Genomic DNA, 22958 nt, shown 5'->3' on the forward strand with positions numbered 1-22958 from the left:
GGGGCCTTAACAAATATCTTCATATTCTCTTTGACCACACACGAGATTCCAGAGGACTGGAGAATAGCCAATTGTTATTCCCTTGTGTAAGAAAGGAAGCAGGGACAATCCAGCAAATTATAGGTCAGTGAGCCTGATATAGGTGGTGAGGAAGGTTTTGGAAAAGTACTGAGGGACAGGATATATACACATTTGGAGGAAAATGGACTAGTTAGTGACAGGCAGCATGGTTTTGTATGGGGAAGGTCTTGTATCATCAATTTGAATGAGTTTTTTAAAAGGTGACAAAGAAAATTGATGAGGGAAAGGTTGTGGATGTAGTTTATATGGACTTTAGTAAGGCGTTTGACAAGGTCCCACATGGTAGACTGGTACAAAAACTAGGCTGGCTGGATGGATACAGAACTAGCTTGGTTATAGAAGACAGAGAGTAGTGGTGGAAAGGTGTTTTTCAGAATGGAGATCTGTAGCTAGCGGTGTTCTGCAGGGATCAGTGCTGGGACCTCTGTTGTTTGTAGATATATAAATGATCTGGAAGAAAATGTGGGTGGTCTGATTTGTAAGTTTACAGTCGATTCGAAGAGCGGCGGTGTTGCTGATAGTGCCGGGGATTGTCAGAGGATACAACAAGATATAGATAGACAGGAGATTTGGGTACAGAAATGGCAGATGGAGTAGGGGGCGGCACGGTAATGCAGTGGTTAGCACTGCTGCTTCACGGCACTGAGGACCCGGGTTCGATCCCGGCCCTGGGTCACTGTCCGTGTGGAGTTTGCACATTCTCCCCGTGTCTGCGTGGGTTTCACCCCCACAACCCAAAGATGTACAGGTTAGGTGAATTGGCCAGGCTAAATTGCCCCTTAATTGGAAAATATAATTGGTGCTCTAAATTTTTTTTTTTAAGAAATGGCAGATTGAGTTTAATCCGGACAAATGTGAGGTAATGCATTTTAGAGGATCAAAAATAAGTATGAATTATACTGTAAATGGCAGAATCCTTAGGAACATTAACACACAGAGGCATCTGGGTGTGCAGGTCCACAAATCCCTTAAAGTGGCATCACTAGGGGTTTTTCACAGTAACTTCGTTTGAAGCCTACTTGTGACAATGAGCGATTTTCATTTTCATTTTCACAGGTGGCCAAGGTGATTAAGGCATATGGCATGCTTGCCTTCATCAGACAGGGCATTGAGTGCAGGAGTAGGGAAATCATGTTGCAGCTTTATAATACTTTGGTAGGCCGCATTTGGAGTATTGCGTGCAGCTCTGGTCACCACATTATCAGAAGGATGTGGAAGCTTTGGAGAGAGTGCAAAAAAGGTTCACCAGGATGTTGCCTGGTCTCGAGGGTGTTGGCTATGAGGAGAGGTTGAATAAAGTAGGATTGTTTTCACTGGAAAGACAGAAGCTAATGGGAGACCTGATAAAGGTCTACAAATTTATGGGAGGCATAGACAGGGTGGATAGTCAGAGACTTTTTCCAAGGGTGGAGTGTCATTTACAAGGGGGCACAGGTTCAAGGTGAGAGGGGGAAAGTTTAAGGGAGATGTGCGGGGTAAGTTTTTCACGCAGAGAGTGGTGGGTGCCTGGAACGTGCTGCCAGAGGATGTGGTGGAAGCAGGCACATTAGCAACATTTAAGAGGCATCTCGATGGGTACATGAATAGGGAGGAAACAGAGGGATACGGACCGAGTCAGGGGAGAAGGTTTTTTTAGTTAGGGCATCATGATCGGCACAGGCTTGGAGGGCCGAAGGGCCTGTTTCTGTGCTGTACTTTTCTTTGTTCTTTGTTCTTATTCTCTGCTCTATAATTCAACCTAACCCCAGAAGTTAAATCTTCCCTGCACTGACCATCCAAGGAGAGTTAGCACTACTGTGGATGCAGAGGACTGGATGGCTTCCTTTTAGAATTGCTAAGATGTTCATCATAAACAAAGACACAAATTTGAATAGAGATTTATTAGATAAATGCATGTATATATATATGTATTTAAATATCACATTAATAAGTAGAATTTTCAATCCTCATGCTGTTCATCAGGTGGCCATCTTGTATGCACAGACAGTAATGCCATCAAGATGAGGAGCTCTGTATTCTCTCTGTGCACTTAGCCATCTTCAAACTCCCAGATATACATTATTCTATCTATAAGCCATCTGAAGGCCAAGATTAAATTAGCGGCTATCCGCCATCTTATATGTCACCATCTGAACCGCTCAATTAGAGCCTAACCTATAATTTACTCTGGGTATCTATTTTAAAGCATTTGAACCCCTCGATCAAAAGTAAGATTCTCTGAGTTTTCAGCGAAGGGGAAGGATAGATAGTAAATGTAGTGAAGTTCAGCAAGACTGGCAGAAAGATGAACTTCAGAAAATCCTCCCCATCAATTGTTCACCAAACCATGTTCAGTCTGAGCAGAACATCAGAGTGCCAATGGTCCTTTGCCACCTCAAAACCTTTAGGTTTATGTATGATAGGCCCCTTTGGCCCTCCAGTAGTAAATTTCCCAACACGTTTATAGGAGAATGGACAGATGTTCCACAGCATCGAAGCTCCAATGGTCGTTGACACAGAGTGTCTCTCAGAGTTTACAGAGAGCAATCCGCCTCTTTAACCTCATTGAAAGCTTCATTAGTACAGTGAATCCGGGACCTGCGTCGGAGGATGTGCAGCTCAATGCTGGAGTTCTGCTCTGCTTCATGCCCAATGGGGGATTGGTGGTTGCTTTTTTCTTTCTCAGTCTTGCTCCCAGATTCCTGATGCTGGTCTACCTTTGCATGCTTGGGACCGCTGCAGCTCTTCATATCACTATCGACCGTGTCTTCCACCCTGTAAGGCCAAAATAGAGAGGTCAAGCGATTAACAACTTGCTTTAGCCTCTCAAACATCTAAAGGCTTCCTATAGGGGACAAAGAGAAAGTGGATAATGAGTCTTTGTGGGAAGGTTGGGGAGGTGGCCTGAAAGACTGGTCGACAAGTTGGGCTTGAGGATTAACTGTGTGGGGCCTTGCAGTATAGGGTTCAATCCTGGTGCTGGAATAATGATGGCCAACACAGTCCCCAATATTGAACCTCATTTCCACCTGCAAGCTGCACAGAATTGCCGGCCAAGCATAATTGAGGATCATGGTCACCGTGACACGAGCAGGGATTCTGTGGTAAGTGGAGTGGTCAGGAAGGATGGGATGAGTTGGAATGCAATGGGGAGGGTGAGATGATGCTGTAGAGGTGATGGAAATGTGTGTAGTATAGAATTATAGAATCATAGAATTTACAGTGCAGAAGGAGGCCATTCGGCCCATCGAGTGTGCACCGGCCCTTGGAAAGAGCACCCTACCTAAGCCCCCATCCCCGTAACCCAGTAACCCCACCCAACCCAACTTTTTTTGGACACTAAGGGCAATTTAACATGACCAATCCACCTAACCTGCACATTTAATGACTATGGGAGGAAACCGGAGCACCCGGAGGAAACCCACGCACACACGGGGAGAACGTGCAGACTCCGCACAGACAGTGACCCAAGCCTCCAAATTCTGGTGCAGCTTTGTAAAACTGATCAATTCCCAGCCTCACACGACCTTGTCTGTCGACAGTGCACGACTTATCCAATCTTTATGGTTTGAATATCACATGCAATTCCAAATTCCCAGTTGTCTAATGTGGAAATCATTATGGGCCCCTTTGTCCAGAAGGAAATCTCAGGTGATTTCTTTCCCTGGTCTAATGCTGTTGGAATCACTTGCGAGCTCTCACCAGATGTACCAGTTGTTACCAAGACCCAACTTTCTCCCACAGATACCAGCACGAAACCAGAAATATTTCGGAAGCCACCGTTCCAGGTGGATCATCGACGCCGTAATCTGTTGTTGGGAGGAAAGAAACGCTGAATAGAGCACATTGGGGCATCCTGACATCATGAAAGACATTTGCAAATGCAGTATATTGCTTTCCTTCAAAACACCTATGATATCCCACAATGCACCGATTGTGTCTCCCACCACACACTGATTTTGTCCCCATAACACACTGATTGTGTCTTCCACAACATAACAATAACGTCCCCCATATCACACTGATTTCATCTCCCACAACACACTGATTGTGTCTCCCACAACACAATGATTGTTTCTTCCACAATGCACTAATTGTGACACTCACAATGCACTGATTGTCTCCCATAACATACCGATTTGGTCTCCCATAACACACTGATCGTGTCTCGCACAACACAATGATTGTATCTCCCACCACACAGTGATTGTATCTCCCACCACACACTGATTGTGTCTCCCTCAACACAATGATTGTGTCTCCCACCACACACTGATTGTGTCTCCCACAACACGCTGATTGTGTCCCCACCACACACTGATTGTATCTCCCACCACACACTGATTGTGTCTCCCTCAACACAATGATTGTGTCTCCCACCACACACTGATTGTGCCTCCCTCAACACAATGATTGTGTCTCCCACCACACACTGACTGTGTCTCCCACCACACACTGACTGTGTCTCCCTCAACACAATGATTGTGTCTCCCACCACACACTGATTGGGGGTGATTCTCCGATCCCCGCGTCTTGCCGGAGAATCAGACTAACCGCGCCCTGACGCCCTGATCCCGGCGCGCGATTCTCCGAGGTGTGGAGAATCGGCGCCATTTGCGCCGGCGCGTTTGGCGCAGCGTCCACCGCGGGCTGCTGGAATCCGTGGGGCCGGCGATTCTCCGGCCCGGATGGGCCGAGCAGCCGTTCCGACATGACAGAGTCCCGCCGGCGCCGTTCACCCCTGGTCGCTGCCGGCGGGAACTCTGCGGGAACGCAGGGGGGTGGCCTGTGGGGGGGGGGGGGGGGGGTGAGGGGGGGGATGGGGCTCCTTCACCCGGAGGGGGGGGGGCAGTGCTCCGAAGGGGCCTGGCCTGCGATCGGGGCCCACCGATCGGCGAGCTGGCCTCTCTGACGGCGGGCCTCCTTTCCTCCGTCGGCAATGTTATAGCCCGGCGCCATTGTTGTGCGGGGCGGCCTGGGGGAGGACGGCCACTGCGCATGCGCTAGTTGCCGCCTGCCCAACTGCGCATGCGCAGGACCCAAGGCGCTGCCCCTGCCAGCCTCACGTAGGCCCCAGAATAGCGGACTGGGAAAGGGTGCCGATGCCGGAGTAAAACACTCCGGCATCGGCACTTAGACTCCCGTTGGGAGAATCCCGCCCATTGTATCTCCCACAACACTGTGTCACCCACAACACACTGTTTGTGCCTCTTCTAACACACAATGTCTCTCACCACACACTGACTGTGTCACCCACAACACACTGATTGTGTCTCCCACCACACACTGATTTTGTCTCCCACAACACACTGTGCCTCTTCTAACACACTATGTCTCCCACCACACACTGACTGTGTCACCCACAACACACTGTTTGTGCCTCTTCGAACACACTATTTCTCCCACCACATACTGATTGTGCCTCTTCTAACACACTATGTCTCCCACCACATACTGATTGTGTCTCCCACCACTTATTGATTGTGTCTCCCACAACACACTGACTGTGTCTCCCACAACACACTGTTTGTGTCTCCCACAATGCACTGATTGTGTCTCTCACAATGCACTGATTGTGCCTCTTATAACACACTATGTCTCCCACAACACACTGTTTGTGCCTCCGATAACACACTATGTCTCCCACCACAGACTGATTGTGTCTCCCACCACACACTGATTTTGTCTCCCACAACACACTGATTGTGTCTCCTACAATGCACTGATTGTGTCTCCCACAATGCATTGATTGTGTCTCTCACAATGCACTGATTGTGCCTCTTATAACACACTATGTCTCCCACAACACAGTGATTGTGGCTCTCACAATGCACTGATTGTGTCTCTCACAACACACTGATTGTGCCTCCGATAACACACTATGTCTCCCACCACAGACTGATTGTGTCTCCCACCACACACTGATTTTGTCTCCCACAACACACTGATTGTGTCTCCCACAACACACTGATTGTGTGTCCCACAACACACTGATTCTGCCTCCTATAACACACTGACTGTGCCTCCCACAACACACTGATTGTGTCTCCCACAACACACTGATTGTGTCTCCCACATACACCGATTATGTCTCCCACCACACACTGATTGTGCCTCCCACAACACACTGATTCTGCCTCCTATAACACACTGACTGTGCCTCCCACAACACACTGATTGTGTCTCCCATCACATACTGATTGTGCCTCCCTCAACCCACTGATTGTGTCTTCCACATACACCGATTATGTCTCCCACCACACACTGATTCTGCCTCCTATAACACACTGACTGTGCCTCCCACAACACACTGATTATGTCTCCCACAAGACACTGATTGTGTCTCCCACAACACACTGATTATGTCTCCCACAAGACACTGATCGTGTCTTCCACATACACTGATTATGTCTCTCACTACACGCTGATTGTGCCTCCCTCAACACACTGATTTTGTCTCCCACAACACACTGATTGTGTCTCCCACAACACACTGACTGTGTCTCCCACCACACACTGATTGTGTCTTCCACAACACACTGATTGTGTCTCCCACAACACACTGATTGTGCCTCCCACAACACACTGATTGTGTCTCCCACAACACACTGACTGTGTCTCCCACCACACACTGATTTTGTCTCCCACAACACACTGATTGTGTCTCCCACAACACACTGACTGTGTCTCCCACCACACACTGATTGTGTCTTCCACAACACACTGATTGTGTCTCCCACAACACACTGATTGTGCCTCCCACAACACACTGATTGTGTCTCGCACAACACACTGATTGTGTCTTCCACAACACACTGATTGTGTCTCCCTCAACACACTGATTGTGTCTCCCACCACACACTGATTGTGCCTCACACAACACACTGACTGTGTCTCCCACCACACACTGATTGTGTCTTCCACAACACACTGATTGTGTCTCCCACAACACACTGATTGTGCCTCCCACAACACACCGATTGTGTCTCCCACAACACACTGATTGTGTCTTCCACAACACACTGATTGTGTCTCCCTCAACACACTGATTGTGTCTCCCACAACACACTGACTGTGTCTCCCACCACACACTGATTGTGTCTTCCACAACACACTGATTGTGTCTCCCTCAACACACTGATTGTGTCTCCCACAACACACTGACTGTGTCTTCCACAACACACTGATTGTGTCTCCCACAACACACTGATTGTGCCTCCCACAACACACTGATTGTGTCTCCCACAACACACTGATTGTGTCTTCCACAACACACTGATTGTGTCTCCCTCAACACACTGATTGTGCCTCCCACAACACACTGATTGTGCCTCCCACAACACACTGATTGTGTCTCCCACAACACACTGATTGTGTCTTCCACAACACACTGATTGTGTCTCCCACAACACACTAATTGTGTATTCCACATACACTGATTATGTCTCCCACCACACACTCATTGTGCCTCCCTCAACACACTGATTGTGTCTCCCACAACACACTGATTGTGTCTCCCACCACACACTGACTGTGCCTCCCACAACACACGGATTGTGTCTCCCACAACACACTGATTGTGTCTCCCACCACACACTGACGGTGCCTCCCACAACACACTGATTGTGTCTCCCACCACACACTGACTGTGCCTCCCACAACACACTGATTGTGTCTCCCACAGCACACTGATCGTGTCTTCCACATACACTGATTATGTCTCCCATCACACACTGACTGTGCCTCCCACAACACACTGATAGTGTCTCCCACAACACACTGATTGTGCCTCCCTCAACCCACTGATTGTGTCTTCCACATACACCGATTATGTCTCCCACCACACACTGATTCTGCCTCCTATAACACACTGACTGTGCCTCCCACAACACACTGATTATGTCTCCCACAAGACACTGATTGTGTCTCCCACAACACACTGATTATGTCTCCCACAAGACACTGATCGTGTCTTCCACATACACTGATTATGTCTCTCACTACACGCTGATTGTGCCTCCCTCAACACACTGATTTTGTCTCCCACAACACACTGATTGTGTCTCCCACAACACACTGACTGTGTCTCCCACCACACACTGATTGTGTCTTCCACAACACACTGATTGTGTCTCCCACAACACACTGATTGTGCCTCCCACAACACACTGATTGTGTCTCCCACAACACACTGACTGTGTCTCCCACCACACACTGATTTTGTCTCCCACAACACACTGATTGTGTCTCCCACAACACACTGACTGTGTCTCCCACCACACACTGATTGTGTCTTCCACAACACACTGATTGTGTCTCCCACAACACACTGATTGTGCCTCCCACAACACACTGATTGTGTCTCGCACAACACACTGATTGTGTCTTCCACAACACACTGATTGTGTCTCCCTCAACACACTGATTGTGTCTCCCACTACACACTGATTGTGCCTCACACAACACACTGACTGTGTCTCCCACCACACACTGATTGTGTCTTCCACAACACACTGATTGTGTCTCCCACAACACACTGATTGTGCCTCCCACAACACACCGATTGTGTCTCCCACAACACACTGATTGTGTCTTCCACAACACACTGATTGTGTCTCCCTCAACACACTGATTGTGTCTCCCACAACACACTGACTGTGTCTCCCACCACACACTGATTGTGTCTTCCACAACACACTGATTGTGTCTCCCTCAACACACTGATTGTGTCTCCCACAACACACTGACTGTGTCTCCCACCACACACTGATTGTGTCTTCCACAACACACTGATTGTGTCTCCCACAACACACTGATTGTGCCTCCCACAACACACTGATTGTGTCTCCCACAACACACTGATTGTGTCTTCCACAACACACTGATTGTGTCTCCCTCAACACACTGATTGTGCCTCCCACAACACACTGATTGTGCCTCCCACAACACACTGATTGTGTCTCCCACAACACACTGATTGTGTCTTCCACAACACACTGATTGTGTCTCCCACAACACACTAATTGTGTATTCCACATACACTGATTATGTCTCCCACCACACACTCATTGTGCCTCCCTCAACACACTGATTGTGTCTCCCACAACACACTGATTGTGTCTCCCACCACACACTGACTGTGCCTCCCACAACACACGGATTGTGTCTCCCACAACACACTGATTGTGTCTCCCACCACACACTGACGGTGCCTCCCACAACACACTGATTGTGTCTCCCACCACACACTGACTGTGCCTCCCACAACACACTGATTGTGTCTCCCACAGCACACTGATCGTGTCTTCCACATACACTGATTATGTCTCCCATCACACACTGACTGTGCCTCCCACAACACACTGATAGTGTCTCCCACAACACACTGATTGTGTATTCCACAACACACTGATTGTGTCTCCCACCACACACTGACTGTGCCTCCCACAACACACTGATTGTGTCTCCCACAACACACTGATTGTGTCTCCCACCACACACTGACTGTGCCTCCCACAACACACTGATTGTATCTCCCACAACACACTGATTGTGTCTCCCACAGCACACTGATCGTGTCTTCCACATACACTGATTATGTCTCCCACCACACACTGACTGTGCCTCCCACAACACACTGACTGTGTCTCCCACAACACACTGATTGTGTTTCCAACCACACACTGACTGTGCCTCCCACAACACACTGATTGTGTCTCCCACAATGCACTGATTGTGTCTCTCACAATGCACTGATTGTGCCTCTTATAACACACTATGTATCCCACCACAGACTGATTGTGTCTCCCACAAAACACTGATTGTGCCTCTTATAACACACTATGTCTCCCACAACACAGTGATTGTGGCTCCCACAATGCACTGATTGTGTCTTTCACAACACACTGATTGTGCCTCTTATAACACACTATGTCTCCCACCATAGACTGATTGTGTCTCCCACTGCACACTGATTTTGTCTCCCACAACACACTGATTGTGTCTCCCACAATGCACTGATTGTGTCTCTCACAATGCACTCTTTGTGCCTCTTATAACACACTATTTATCCCACCACAGACTGATTGTGTCTCCCACAACACACTGATTCTGCCTCCTACAACACACTGATTGTGTCTCTCACAACACTCTGATTGTGTCTCCCACAACACGCTGATTGTGTCTCCCACAACACACTGATTGTGTCTCCCACAACACACTGATTGTGTCTCCCACAACACACTGATTGTGTCTCCCACCACACACTGACTGTGCCTCCCACAACACACTGATTATATCTTCCACAACACACTGATTGTGTCTCCCACAACACACTGATTGTGTCTCCCACCACACACTGATTGTGTCTCCCACAACACACTGTTTGTGTCCCCACCACACACTGATTGTATCTCCCACCACACACTGATTGTGTCTCCCTCAACACAATGATTGTGTCTCCCACCACACACTGATTGTGCCTCCCTCAACACAATGATTGTGTCTCCCACCACACACTGACTGTGTCTCCCACCACACACTGACTGTGTCTCCCTCAACACAATGATTGTGTCTCCCACCACACACTGATTGGGGGTGATTCTCCGATCCCCGCGTCTTGCCGGAGAATCAGACTAACCGCGCCCTGACGCCCTGATCCCGGCGCGCGATTCTCCGAGGTGTGGAGAATCGGCGCCATTTGCGCCGGCGCGTTTGGCGCAGCGTCCACCGCGGGCTGCTGGAATCCGCGGGGCCGCTGATTCTCCGTCCCGGATGGGCCGAGCAGCCGTTCCGACATGACAGAGTCCCGCCGGCGCCGTTCACCCCTGGTCGCTGCCGGCGGGAACTCTGCGGGAACGCAAGGGGGTGGCCTGTGGGGGGGGGGGGGGGGGTGAGGGGGGGGATGGGGCTCCTTCACCCGGAGGGGGGGGGGCAGTGCTCCGAAGGGGCCTGGCCTGCGATCGGGGCCCACCGATCGGCGAGCTGGCCTCTCTGACGGCGGGCCTCCTTTCCTCCGTCGGCAATGTTATAGCCCGGCGCCATTGTTGTGCGGGGCGGCCTGGGGGAGGACGGCCACTGCGCATGCGCTAGTTGCCGCCTGCCCAACTGCGCATGCGCAGGACCCAAGGCGCTGCCCCTGCCAGCCTCACGTAGGCCCCAGAATAGCGGATTGGGAAAGGGTGCCGATGCCGGAGTAAAACACTCCGGCATCGGCACTTAGACTCCCGTTGGGAGAATCCCGCCCATTGTATCTCCCACAACACTGTGTCACCCACAACACACTGTTTGTGCCTCTTCTAACACACAATGTCTCTCACCACACACTGACTGTGTCACCCACAACACACTGATTGTGTCTCCCACCACACACTGATTTTGTCTCCCACAACACACTGTGCCTCTTCTAACACACTATGTCTCCCACCACACACTGACTGTGTCACCCACAACACACTGTTTGTGCCTCTTCGAACACACTATTTCTCCCACCACATACTGATTGTGCCTCTTCTAACACACTATGTCTCCAACCACATACTGATTGTGTCTCCCACCACTTACTGATTGTGTCTCCCACAACACACTGACTGTGTCTCCCACAACACACTGTTTGTGTCTCCCACAATGCACTGATTGTGTCTCTCACAATGCACTGATTGTGCCTCTTATAACACACTATGTCTCCCACAACACACTGTTTGTGCCTCCGATAACACACTATGTCTCCCACCACAGACTGATTGTGTCTCCCACCACACACTGATTTTGTCTCCCACAACACACTGATTGTGTCTCCTACAATGCACTGATTGTGTCTCCCACAATGCATTGATTGTGTCTCTCACAATGCACTGATTGTGCCTCTTATAACACACTATGTCTCCCACAACACAGTGATTGTGGCTCTCACAATGCACTGATTGTGTCTCTCACAACACACTGATTGTGCCTCCGATAACACACTATGTCTCCCACCACAGACTGATTGTGTCTCCCACCACACACTGATTTTGTCTCCCACAACACACTGATTGTGTCTCCCACAACACACTGATTGTGTGTCCCACAACACACTGATTCTGCTTCCTATAACACACTGACTGTGCCTCCCACAACACACTGATTGTGCCTCCCACAACACACTGATTGTGTCTCCCACATACACCGATTATGTCTCCCACCACACACTGATTGTGCCTCCCACAACACACTGATTCTGCCTCCTATAACACACTGACTGTGCCTCCCACAACACACTGATTGTGTCTCCCATCACATACTGATTGTGCCTCCCTCAACCCACTGATTGTGTCTTCCACATACACCGATTATGTCTCCCACCACACACTGATTCTGCCTCCTATAACACACTGACTGTGCCTCCCACAACACACTGATTATGTCTCCCACAAGACACTGATTGTGTCTCCCACAACACACTGATTATGTCTCCCACAAGACACTGATCGTGTCTTCCACATACACTGATTATGTCTCTCACTACACGCTGATTGTGCCTCCCTCAACACACTGATTTTGTCTCCCACAACACACTGATTGTGTCTCCCACAACACACTGACTGTGTCTCCCACCACACACTGATTGTGTCTTCCACAACACACTGATTGTGTCTCCCACAACACACTGATTGTGCCTCCCACAACACACTGATTGTGTCTCCCACAACACACTGACTGTGTCTCCCACCACACACTGATTTTGTCTCCCACAACACACTGATTGTGTCTCCCACAACACACTGACTGTGTCTCCCACCACACACTGATTGTGTCTTCCACAACACACTGATTGTGTCTCCCACAACACACTGATTGTGCCTCCCACAACACACTGATTGTGTCTCGCACAACACACTGATTGTGTCTTCCACAACACACTGATTGTGTCTCCCTCAACACACTGATTGTGTCTCCCACCACACACTGATTGTGCCTCACACAACACACTGACTGTGTCTCCCACCACACACTGATTGTGTCTTCCACAACACACTGATTGTGTCTCCCACAACACACTGATTGTGCCTCCCACAACACACCGATTGTGTCTCCCACAACACACTGATTGTGTCTTCCACAACACACTGATTGTGTCTCCCTCAACACACTGATTGTGTCTCCCACAACACACTGACTGTGTCTCCCACCACACACTGATTGTGTCTTCCACAACACACTGATTGTGTCTCCCTCAACACACTGATTGTGTCTCCCACAACACACTGACTGTGTCTCCCACCACACACTGATTGTGTCTTCCACAACACACTGATTGTGTCTCCCACAACACACTGATTGTGCCTCCCACAACACACTGATTGTGTCTCCCACAACACACTGATTGTGTCTTCCACAACACACTGATTGTGTCTCCCTCAACACACTGATTGTGCCTCCCACAACACACTGATTGTGCCTCCCACAACACACTGATTGTGTCTCCCACAACACACTGATTGTGTCTTCCACAACACACTGATTGTGTCTCCCACAACACACTAATTGTGTATTCCACATACACTGATTATGTCTCCCACCACACACTCATTGTGCCTCCCTCAACACACTGATTGTGTCTCCCACAACACACTGATTGTGTCTCCCACCACACACTGACTGTGCCTCCCACAACACACGGATTGTGTCTCCCACAACACACTGATTGTGTCTCCCACCACACACTGACGGTGCCTCCCACAACACACTGATTGTGTCTCCCACCACACACTGACTGTGCCTCCCACAACACACTGATTGTGTCTCCCACAGCACACTGATCGTGTCTTCCACATACACTGATTATGTCTCCCATCACACACTGACTGTGCCTCCCACAACACACTGATAGTGTCTCCCACAACACACTGATTGTGTATTCCACAACACACTGATTGTGTCTCCCACCACACACTGACTGTGCCTCCCACAACACACTGATTGTGTCTCCCACAACACACTGATTGTGTCTCCCACCACACACTGACTGTGCCTCCCACAACACACTGATTGTATCTCCCACAACACACTGATTGTGTCTCCCACAGCACACTGATCGTGTCTTCCACATACACTGATTATGTCTCCCACCACACACTGACTGTGCCTCCCACAACACACTGACTGTGTCTCCCACAACACACTGATTGTGTCTCCCACCACACACTGACTGTGCCTCCCACAACACACTGATTGTGTCTCCCACAATGCACTGATTGTGTCTCTCACAATGCACTGATTGTGCCTCTTATAACACACTATGTATCCCACCACAGACTGATTGTGTCTCCCACAACACACTGATTGTGCCTCTTATAACACACTATGTCTCCCACCATAGACTGATTGTGTCTCCCACTGCACACTGATTTTGTCTCCCACAACACACTGATTGTGTCTCCCACAATGCACTGATTGTGTCTCTCACAATGCACTCTTTGTGCCTCTTATAACACACTATTTATCCCACCACAGACTGATTGTGTCTCCCACAACACACTGATTCTGCCTCCTACAACACACTGATTGTGTCTCTCACAACACACTGATTGTGTCTCCCACAACACGCTGATTGTGTCTCCCACAACACACTGATTGTGTCTCCCACAACACACTGATTGTGTCTCCCACAACACACTGATTGTGTCTCCCACCACACACTGACTGTGCCTCCCACAACACACTGATTGTGTCTCCCACAACACACTGATTGTGTCTCCCACCACACACTGACTGTGCCTCCCACAACACACTGATTATATCTTCCACAACACACTGATTGTGTCTCCCACAACACACTGATTGTGTCTCCCACCACACACTGACTGTGCCTCCCACAACACACTGATTGTGTCTCCCACCACACACTGATTGTGTCTCCCACAACACACTGATTGTGTCTCCCACAACACACTGATTGTGTCTCCCACCACACACTGACTGTGCCTCCCACAACACACTGATTATATCTTCCACAACACACTGATTGTGTCTCCCACAACACACTGATTGTGTCTCCCACCACACACTGACTGTGCCTCCCACAACACACTGATTGTGGCTCCCACCACACACTGACTGTGCCTCCCACAACACACTGATTATATCTTCCACAACACACTGATTGTGTCTCCCACAGCACACTGATTGTGTCTCCCACCACACACTGACTGTGCCTCCCACAACACACTGATTATATCTTCCACAACACACTGATTGTGTCTCCCACAACACACTGATTGTGTCTCCCACCACACACTGCTTGTGCCTCCCACAACACACTGATTGTGTCTCCCACAACACACTGATTGTGTCTCCCACCACACACTGACTGTGCCTCCCACAACACACTGATTATATCTTCCACAACACACTGATTGTGTCTCCCACAACACACTGATTGTGTCTCCCACCACACACTGACTGTGCCTCCCACAACACACTGATTGTGTCTCCCACCACACACTGACTGTGCCTCCCACAACACACTTATTATATCTTCCACAACACACTGATTGTGTCTCCCACAGCACACTGATCGTGTCTTCCACATGCACTGATTATGTCTCTCACCACACACTGGTTGTGCCTCCCTCAACACACTGATTGTGTCTCCCACAACACACTGATTGTGTCTCCCACATCACACTGATTGTGTCTCCTACAATGCACTGATTGTGTCTCCCACAATGCACTGATTGTGTCTCTCACAATGCACTGATTGTGCCTCTTATAACACACTATGTATCCCACCACAGACTGATTGTGTCTCCCACAACACACTGATTGTGCCTCTTATAACACACTATGTCTCCCACAACACAGTGATTGTGACTCCCACAATGCACTGATTGTGTCTCTCACAACACACTGATTGTGCCTCTTCTAACACACCATGTCTCCCACGACAGACTAATTGTGTCTCCCACTGCACACTGATTTTGTCTCCCACAACACACTGATTGTGTCTCCCACAATGCACTGATTGTGTCTCTCACAATGCACTGATTGTGCCTCTTATAACACACTATGTATCCCACCACAGACTGATTGTGTCTCCCACAACACACTGATTGTGTCTCCCACAACACACTGATTGTGTCTCCCACAACACACTGATTGTGTCTCCTATAACACACTGATTATGTCGCCCACAACACACTGATTGTGTCTCCCACAGCACACTGATCGTGTCTTCCACATGCACTGATTATGTCTCTCACCACACACTGGTTGTGCCTCCCTCAACACACTGATTGTGTCTCCCACAACACACTGATTGTGTCTCCCACAACACAGTGATTGTGCCTCCCACAACACACAGATTGTGCCTCCCACAACACACTGATTGTGTCTCCCACAACACACTGATTGTGTCTCCCACAACACACTGATTGTGTCTTCCACATACACCGATTATGTCTCCCACCACACACTGACTGTGCCTCCCTCAACACACTGATTGTGTCTCCCACAACACACTGATCGTGTCTTCCACATACACTGATTGTGTCTCCCACAACACGCTGATTGTATCTCCCTCAACACACTGATTCTCCCTCCCACCACACACTGATTGTGTCTCCCACCACACACTGATTGTGTCTCCCACAACACACTGATTGTGTCTCCCACAACACACTGATTGTGTCTCCCACCACACACTGACTGTGCCTCCCACAACACACTGATTATATCTTCCACAACACACTGATTGTGTCTCCCACAGCACACTGATCGTGTCTTCCACATGCACTGATTATGTCTCTCACCACACACTGGTTGTGCCTCCCTCAACACACTGATTGTGTCTCCCACAACACACTGATTGTGTCTCCCACAACACACTGATTGTGTCTCCTACAATGCACTGATTGTGTCTCCCACAATGCACTGATTGTGTCTCTCACAATGCACTGATTGTGTCTCTCACAATGCACTGATTGTGTCTCCCACAATGCACTGATTGTGCCTCTTATAACACACTATGTATCCCACCACAGACTGATTGTGTCTCCCACAACACACTGATTGTGCCTCTTATAACACACTATGTCTCCCACAACACAGTGATTGTGGCTCCCACAATGCACTGATTGTGTCTCTCACAACACACTGATTGTGCCTCTTATAACACACTATGTCTCCCACGACAGACTAATTGTGTCTCCCACTGCACACTGATTTTGTCTCCCACAACACACTGATTGTGTCTCCCACAATGCACTGATTGTGTCTCTCACAATGCACTGATTGTGCCTCTTATAACACACTATGTATCCCACCTCAGACTGATTGTGTCTCCCACAACACACTGATTGTGTCTCCCACAACACACTGATTGTGTCTCCTATAACACACTGATTATGTCGCCCACAACACACTGATTGGGTCTCCCACAGCACACTGATCGTGTCTTCCACATGCACTGATTATGTCTCTCACCACACACTGGTTGTGCCTCCCTCAACACACTGATTGTGTCTCCCACAACACACTGATTGTGTCTCCCACAACACAGTGATTGTGCCTCCCACAACATACAGATTGTGCCTCCCACAACACACTGATTGTGTCTCCCACAACACACTGATTGTGTCTCCCACAACACACTGATTGTGTCTCCCACATACACCGATTATGTCTCCCACCACACACTGACTGTGCCTCCCTCAACACACTGATTGTGTCTCCCACAACACAGTGATTGTGCCTCCCACAACACACAGATTGTGCCTCCCACAACACACTGATTGTGTCTCCCACAACACACTGATCGTGTCTTCCACATACACCGATTATGTCTCCCACCACACACTGACTGTGCCTCCCTCAACACACTGATTGTGTCTCCCACAACACACTGATCGTGTCTTCCACATACACTGATTGTGTCTCTCACTACACGCTGATTGTATCTCCCTCAACACACTGATTCTCCCTCCCACCACACACTGATTGTGTCTCCCACCACACACTGATTGTGTCTCCCACAACACACTGATTGTGTCTCCCACAACACACTGATTGTGTCTCCCACCACACACTGACTGTGCCTCCCACAACACACTGATTGTGCCTCCCACAACACACTGATTGTGTCTCCCACAACACACTGACTGTGCCTCCCACCACACACTGACTGTGTCTCCCACAACACACTGACTGTACCTCCGACAACACACTGATTGTGTCTCCGATAACTTACTGTTTATGTCTCCGACAACACACTGATTGTGCCTCCCACAACACACTGATTGTGCCTCCCTCAACACACTGATTGTATCTCCCACAACTCACTGATTGTGTCTCCCACCACACACTGATTGTGTCTCCCAGAACACACTGATTGTGTCTCCCACAACACACTGATTGGGTCTCCCACACACACTGATTGTGTCTCCCACAACTCACTGATTGTGTCTCCCACAACACACTGATTGTGTCTCCCACAACACACTGATTGGGTCTCCCACACACACTGATTGTGTCTCCCACAACACACTGATTGTGTCTCCCACAACTCACTGATTGTGTCTCCCACAACACACTGATTGTGTCTCCCACAACTCACTGATTGTGTCTCCCACAACACACTGATTGTGTCTCCCACAACACACTGATCGTGTCTTCCACATACACTGATTATGTCTCTCACTACACGCTGATTGTATCTCCCTCAACACACTGATTTTGTCTCCCACCACTCACTGATTATGTCTTCCACAACACACTGATTGTGTCTCCCACCACACACTGATTGTGCCTCCCACCACACACTGATTGTGCCTCCGACAACACACTGATTGTGTCTCCGATAACTCACTGTTTATGTCTCCGACAACACACTGATTGTGTCTCCCACAACACACTGCTTGTGCCTCCCACAACACACTGATTGTATCTCCCACAACTCACTGATTGTGTCTCCCACAACACACTGATTGGGTCTCCCACAACTCACTGATTGTGTCTCCCACAACACACTGATTGTGTCTCCCACAACACACTGATTGTGTCTCCCACAACACACTGATTGTGTCCCCACCACACACTGATTTTGTCTCCCACAACACACTGATTGTATCTCCCACAACACACTGTTTGTGTCTCTCACCACACACAGAGTGTGTCTCCCACCATACACTGATTGTGTCTCCCACCACACACTGATTGTGTCTCCCACCACACACTGATTGTGTCTCTGATAACTCACTGTTTATGTCTCCGACAACACACTGATTGTGCCTCCCACAACACACTGATTGTGCCTCCCTCAACACACTGATTGTATCTCCCACAACTCACTGATTGTGTCTCCCACCACACACTGATTGTGTCTCCCACAACACACTGATTGTGTCTCCCACAACACACTGATTGGGTCTCCCACACACACTGATTGTGTCTCCCACAACTCACTGATTGTGTCTCCCACAACACACTGATTGTGTCTCCCACAACACACTGATTGGGTCTCCCACACACACTGATTGTGTCTCCCACAACACACTGATTGTGTGTCCCACAACTCACTGATTGTGTCTCCCACAACACACTGATTGTGTCTCCCACAACTCACTGATTGTGTCTCCCACAACACACTGATTGTGCCTCCCACAACACACTGATCGTGTCTTCCACATACACTGATTATGTCTCTCACTACACGCTGATTGTATCTCCCTCAACACACTGATTTTGTCTCCCACCACTCACTGATTATGTCTTCCACAACACACTGATTGTGTCTCCCACCACACACTGATTGTGCCTCCCACCACACACTGATTGTGCCTCCGACAACACACTGATTGTGTCTCCGATAACTCACTATTTATGTCTCCGACAACACACTGATTGTGCCTCCCACAACACACTGCTTGTGCCTCCCACAACACACTGATTGTATCTCCCACAACTCACTGATTGTGTCTCCCACAACACACTGATTGGGTCTCCCACAACTCACTGATTGTGTCTCCCACAACACACTGATTGTGTCTCCCACAACACACTGATTGTGTCTCCCACAACACACTGATTGTGTCTCCCACAACACACTGATTGTGTCCCCACCACACACTGATTTTGTCTCCCACAACACACTGATTGTATCTCCCACAACACACTGTTTGTGTCTCTCACCACACACAGAGTGTGTCTCCCACCATACACTGATTGTGTCTCCCACCACACACTGATTGTGTCTCCCACCACACACTGATTGTGTCTCCCACAACACACTGTTTGTGTCTCCCACCACACACTGATTGTGTCTCCCACCACACACTGATTGTGTCTCCCACAACACACTGTTTGTGTCTCCCACCACACACTGATTGTGTCTCCCACCACACACTGATTGTGTCTCCCACAACACACTGATTGTATCTCCCACAACACACTGATTGTGTCTCTCACCACACACAGAGTGTGTCTCCCACCATACACTGATTGTGTCTCCCACCACACACTGATTGTGTCTCCCACCACACACTGATTGTGTCTCCCACAACACACTGTTTGTGTCTCCCACCACACACTGATTGTGTCTCCCACCACACACTGATTGTGTCTCCCACCACACACTGATTGTGTCTCCCACAACACACTGATTGTGTCTCCCACAAGACACTGATTGTGTATCCCACAACACACTGATTGTGTCTTCCACCACACACTGATTGTGCCTTCCACAACACACTGATTGTGCCTCCCACCACACACTGATTGTGCCTCCAACAACACACTGATTGTGTCTCCCACAACACACTGATTGTGTCTCCCACAACACGCTGATTGTGTCTCCCACAACACACTGATTGTGTCTTCCACATACACTGATTATGTCTCTCACCACACACTGATTGTGCCTCCCTCAACACACTGACTGTGCCTCCCACAACACACTGATTGTGTCTTCCACAATACACTGATTATGTCTCTCACCACACACTGATTGTGCCTCCCTCAACACACTGATTGTGTCTCCCACAACACACTGATTGTGTCTCCCACAACACACTGATTGTACCAACCACAACACACAGAGTGTGTATCCCACAACACACTGATTGTGTCTCCCACCACACACTGACTGTGTCTCCCACCACACACTGATTGTGTCTCCCACCACACACTGATTCTGCCTCCTACAACACACTGATTGTGTCTCTCACAACACACTGATTGTGTCTCCCACAACACGCTGATTGTGTCTCCCACAACACACTGATTGTGTCTCCCACCACACACTGACTGTGCCTCCCACAACACACTGATTGTGTCTCCCACAACACACTGATTGTGTCTCCCACCACACACTGACTGTGCCTCCCACAACACACTGATTATATCTTCCACAACACACTGATTGTGTCTCCCACAACACACTGATTGTGTCTCCCACCACACACTGACTGTGCCTCCCACAACACACTGATTGTGTCTCCCACCACACACTGATTGTGTCTCCCACAACACACTGATTGTGTCTCCCACAACACACTGATTGTGTCTCCCACCACACACTGACTGTGCCTCCCACAACACACTGATTATATCTTCCACAACACACTGATTGTGTCTCCCACAACACACTGATTGTGTCTCCCACCACACACTGACTGTGCCTCCCACAACACACTGATTGTGTCTCCCACCACACACTGACTGTGCCTCCCACAACACACTGATTATATCTTCCACAACACACTGATTGTGTCTCCCACAGCACACTGATTGTGTCTCCCACCACACACTGACTGTGCCTCCCACAACACACTGATTATATCTTCCACAACACACTGATTGTGTCTCCCACAACACACTGATTGTGTCTCCCACCACACACTGCTTGTGCCTCCCACAACACACTGATTGTGTCTCCCACAACACACTGATTGTGTCTCCCACCACACACTGACTGTGCCTCCCACAACACACTGATTATATCTTCCACAACACACTGATTGTGTCTCCCACAACACACTGATTGTGTCTCCCACCACACACTGACTGTGCCTCCCACAACACACTGATTGTGTCTCCCACCACACACTGACTGTGCCTCCCACAACACACTGATTATATCTTCCACAACACACTGATTGTGTCTCCCACAGCACACTGATCGTGTCTTCCACATGCACTGATTATGTCTCTCACCACACACTGGTTGTGCCTCCCTCAACACACTGATTGTGTCTCCCACAACACACTGATTGTGTCTCCCACAACACACTGATTGTGTCTCCTACAATGCACTGATTGTGTCTCCCACAATGCACTGATTGTGTCTCTCACAATGCACTGATTGTGCCTCTTATAACACACTATGTATCCCACCACAGACTGATTGTGTCTCCCACAACACACTGATTGTGCCTCTTATAACACACTATGTCTCCCACAACACAGTGATTGTGACTCCCACAATGCACTGATTGTGTCTCTCACAACACACTGATTGTGCCTCTTATAACACACTATGTCTCCCACGACAGACTAATTGTGTCTCCCACTGCACACTGATTTTGTCTCCCACAACACACTGATTGTGTCTCCCACAATGCACTGATTGTGTCTCTCACAATGCACTGATTGTGCCTCTTATAACACACTATGTATCCCACCACAGACTGATTGTGTCTCCCACAACACACTGATTGTGTCTCCCACAACACACTGATTGTGTCTCCCACAACACACTGATTGTGTCTCCTATAACACACTGATTATGTCGCCCACAACACACTGATTGTGTCTCCCACAGCACACTGATCGTGTCTTCCACATGCACTGATTATGTCTCTCACCACACACTGGTTGTGCCTCCCTCAACACACTGATTGTGTCTCCCACAACACACTGATTGT

General features: G+C 49.0%; 1 protein-coding gene across 1 annotated transcript in view; it reads right to left on the reverse strand.

Moving 5' to 3' along the window:
* Nucleotides 1-1957: 1957 nt before the first annotated feature.
* The window catches only part of LOC140406370 (transient receptor potential cation channel subfamily V member 5-like), a gene marked incomplete at its 5' end in the record, with an annotated part of 90017 nt that continues 69016 nt past the window's right edge, over nucleotides 1958-22958 (reverse strand). The window contains 2 exons of the mRNA XM_072494457.1: nucleotides 1958-2835; nucleotides 3763-3869. Of these exons, the coding sequence (XP_072350558.1) occupies nucleotides 2595-2835; nucleotides 3763-3869 (348 nt within the window). The remainder of the gene's footprint in view (nucleotides 2836-3762; nucleotides 3870-22958) is intronic.

Source organism: Scyliorhinus torazame, unplaced genomic scaffold (genome assembly GCF_047496885.1).
Source record: "Scyliorhinus torazame isolate Kashiwa2021f unplaced genomic scaffold, sScyTor2.1 scaffold_510, whole genome shotgun sequence".
Lineage (NCBI taxonomy): Eukaryota > Metazoa > Chordata > Chondrichthyes > Carcharhiniformes > Scyliorhinidae > Scyliorhinus > Scyliorhinus torazame.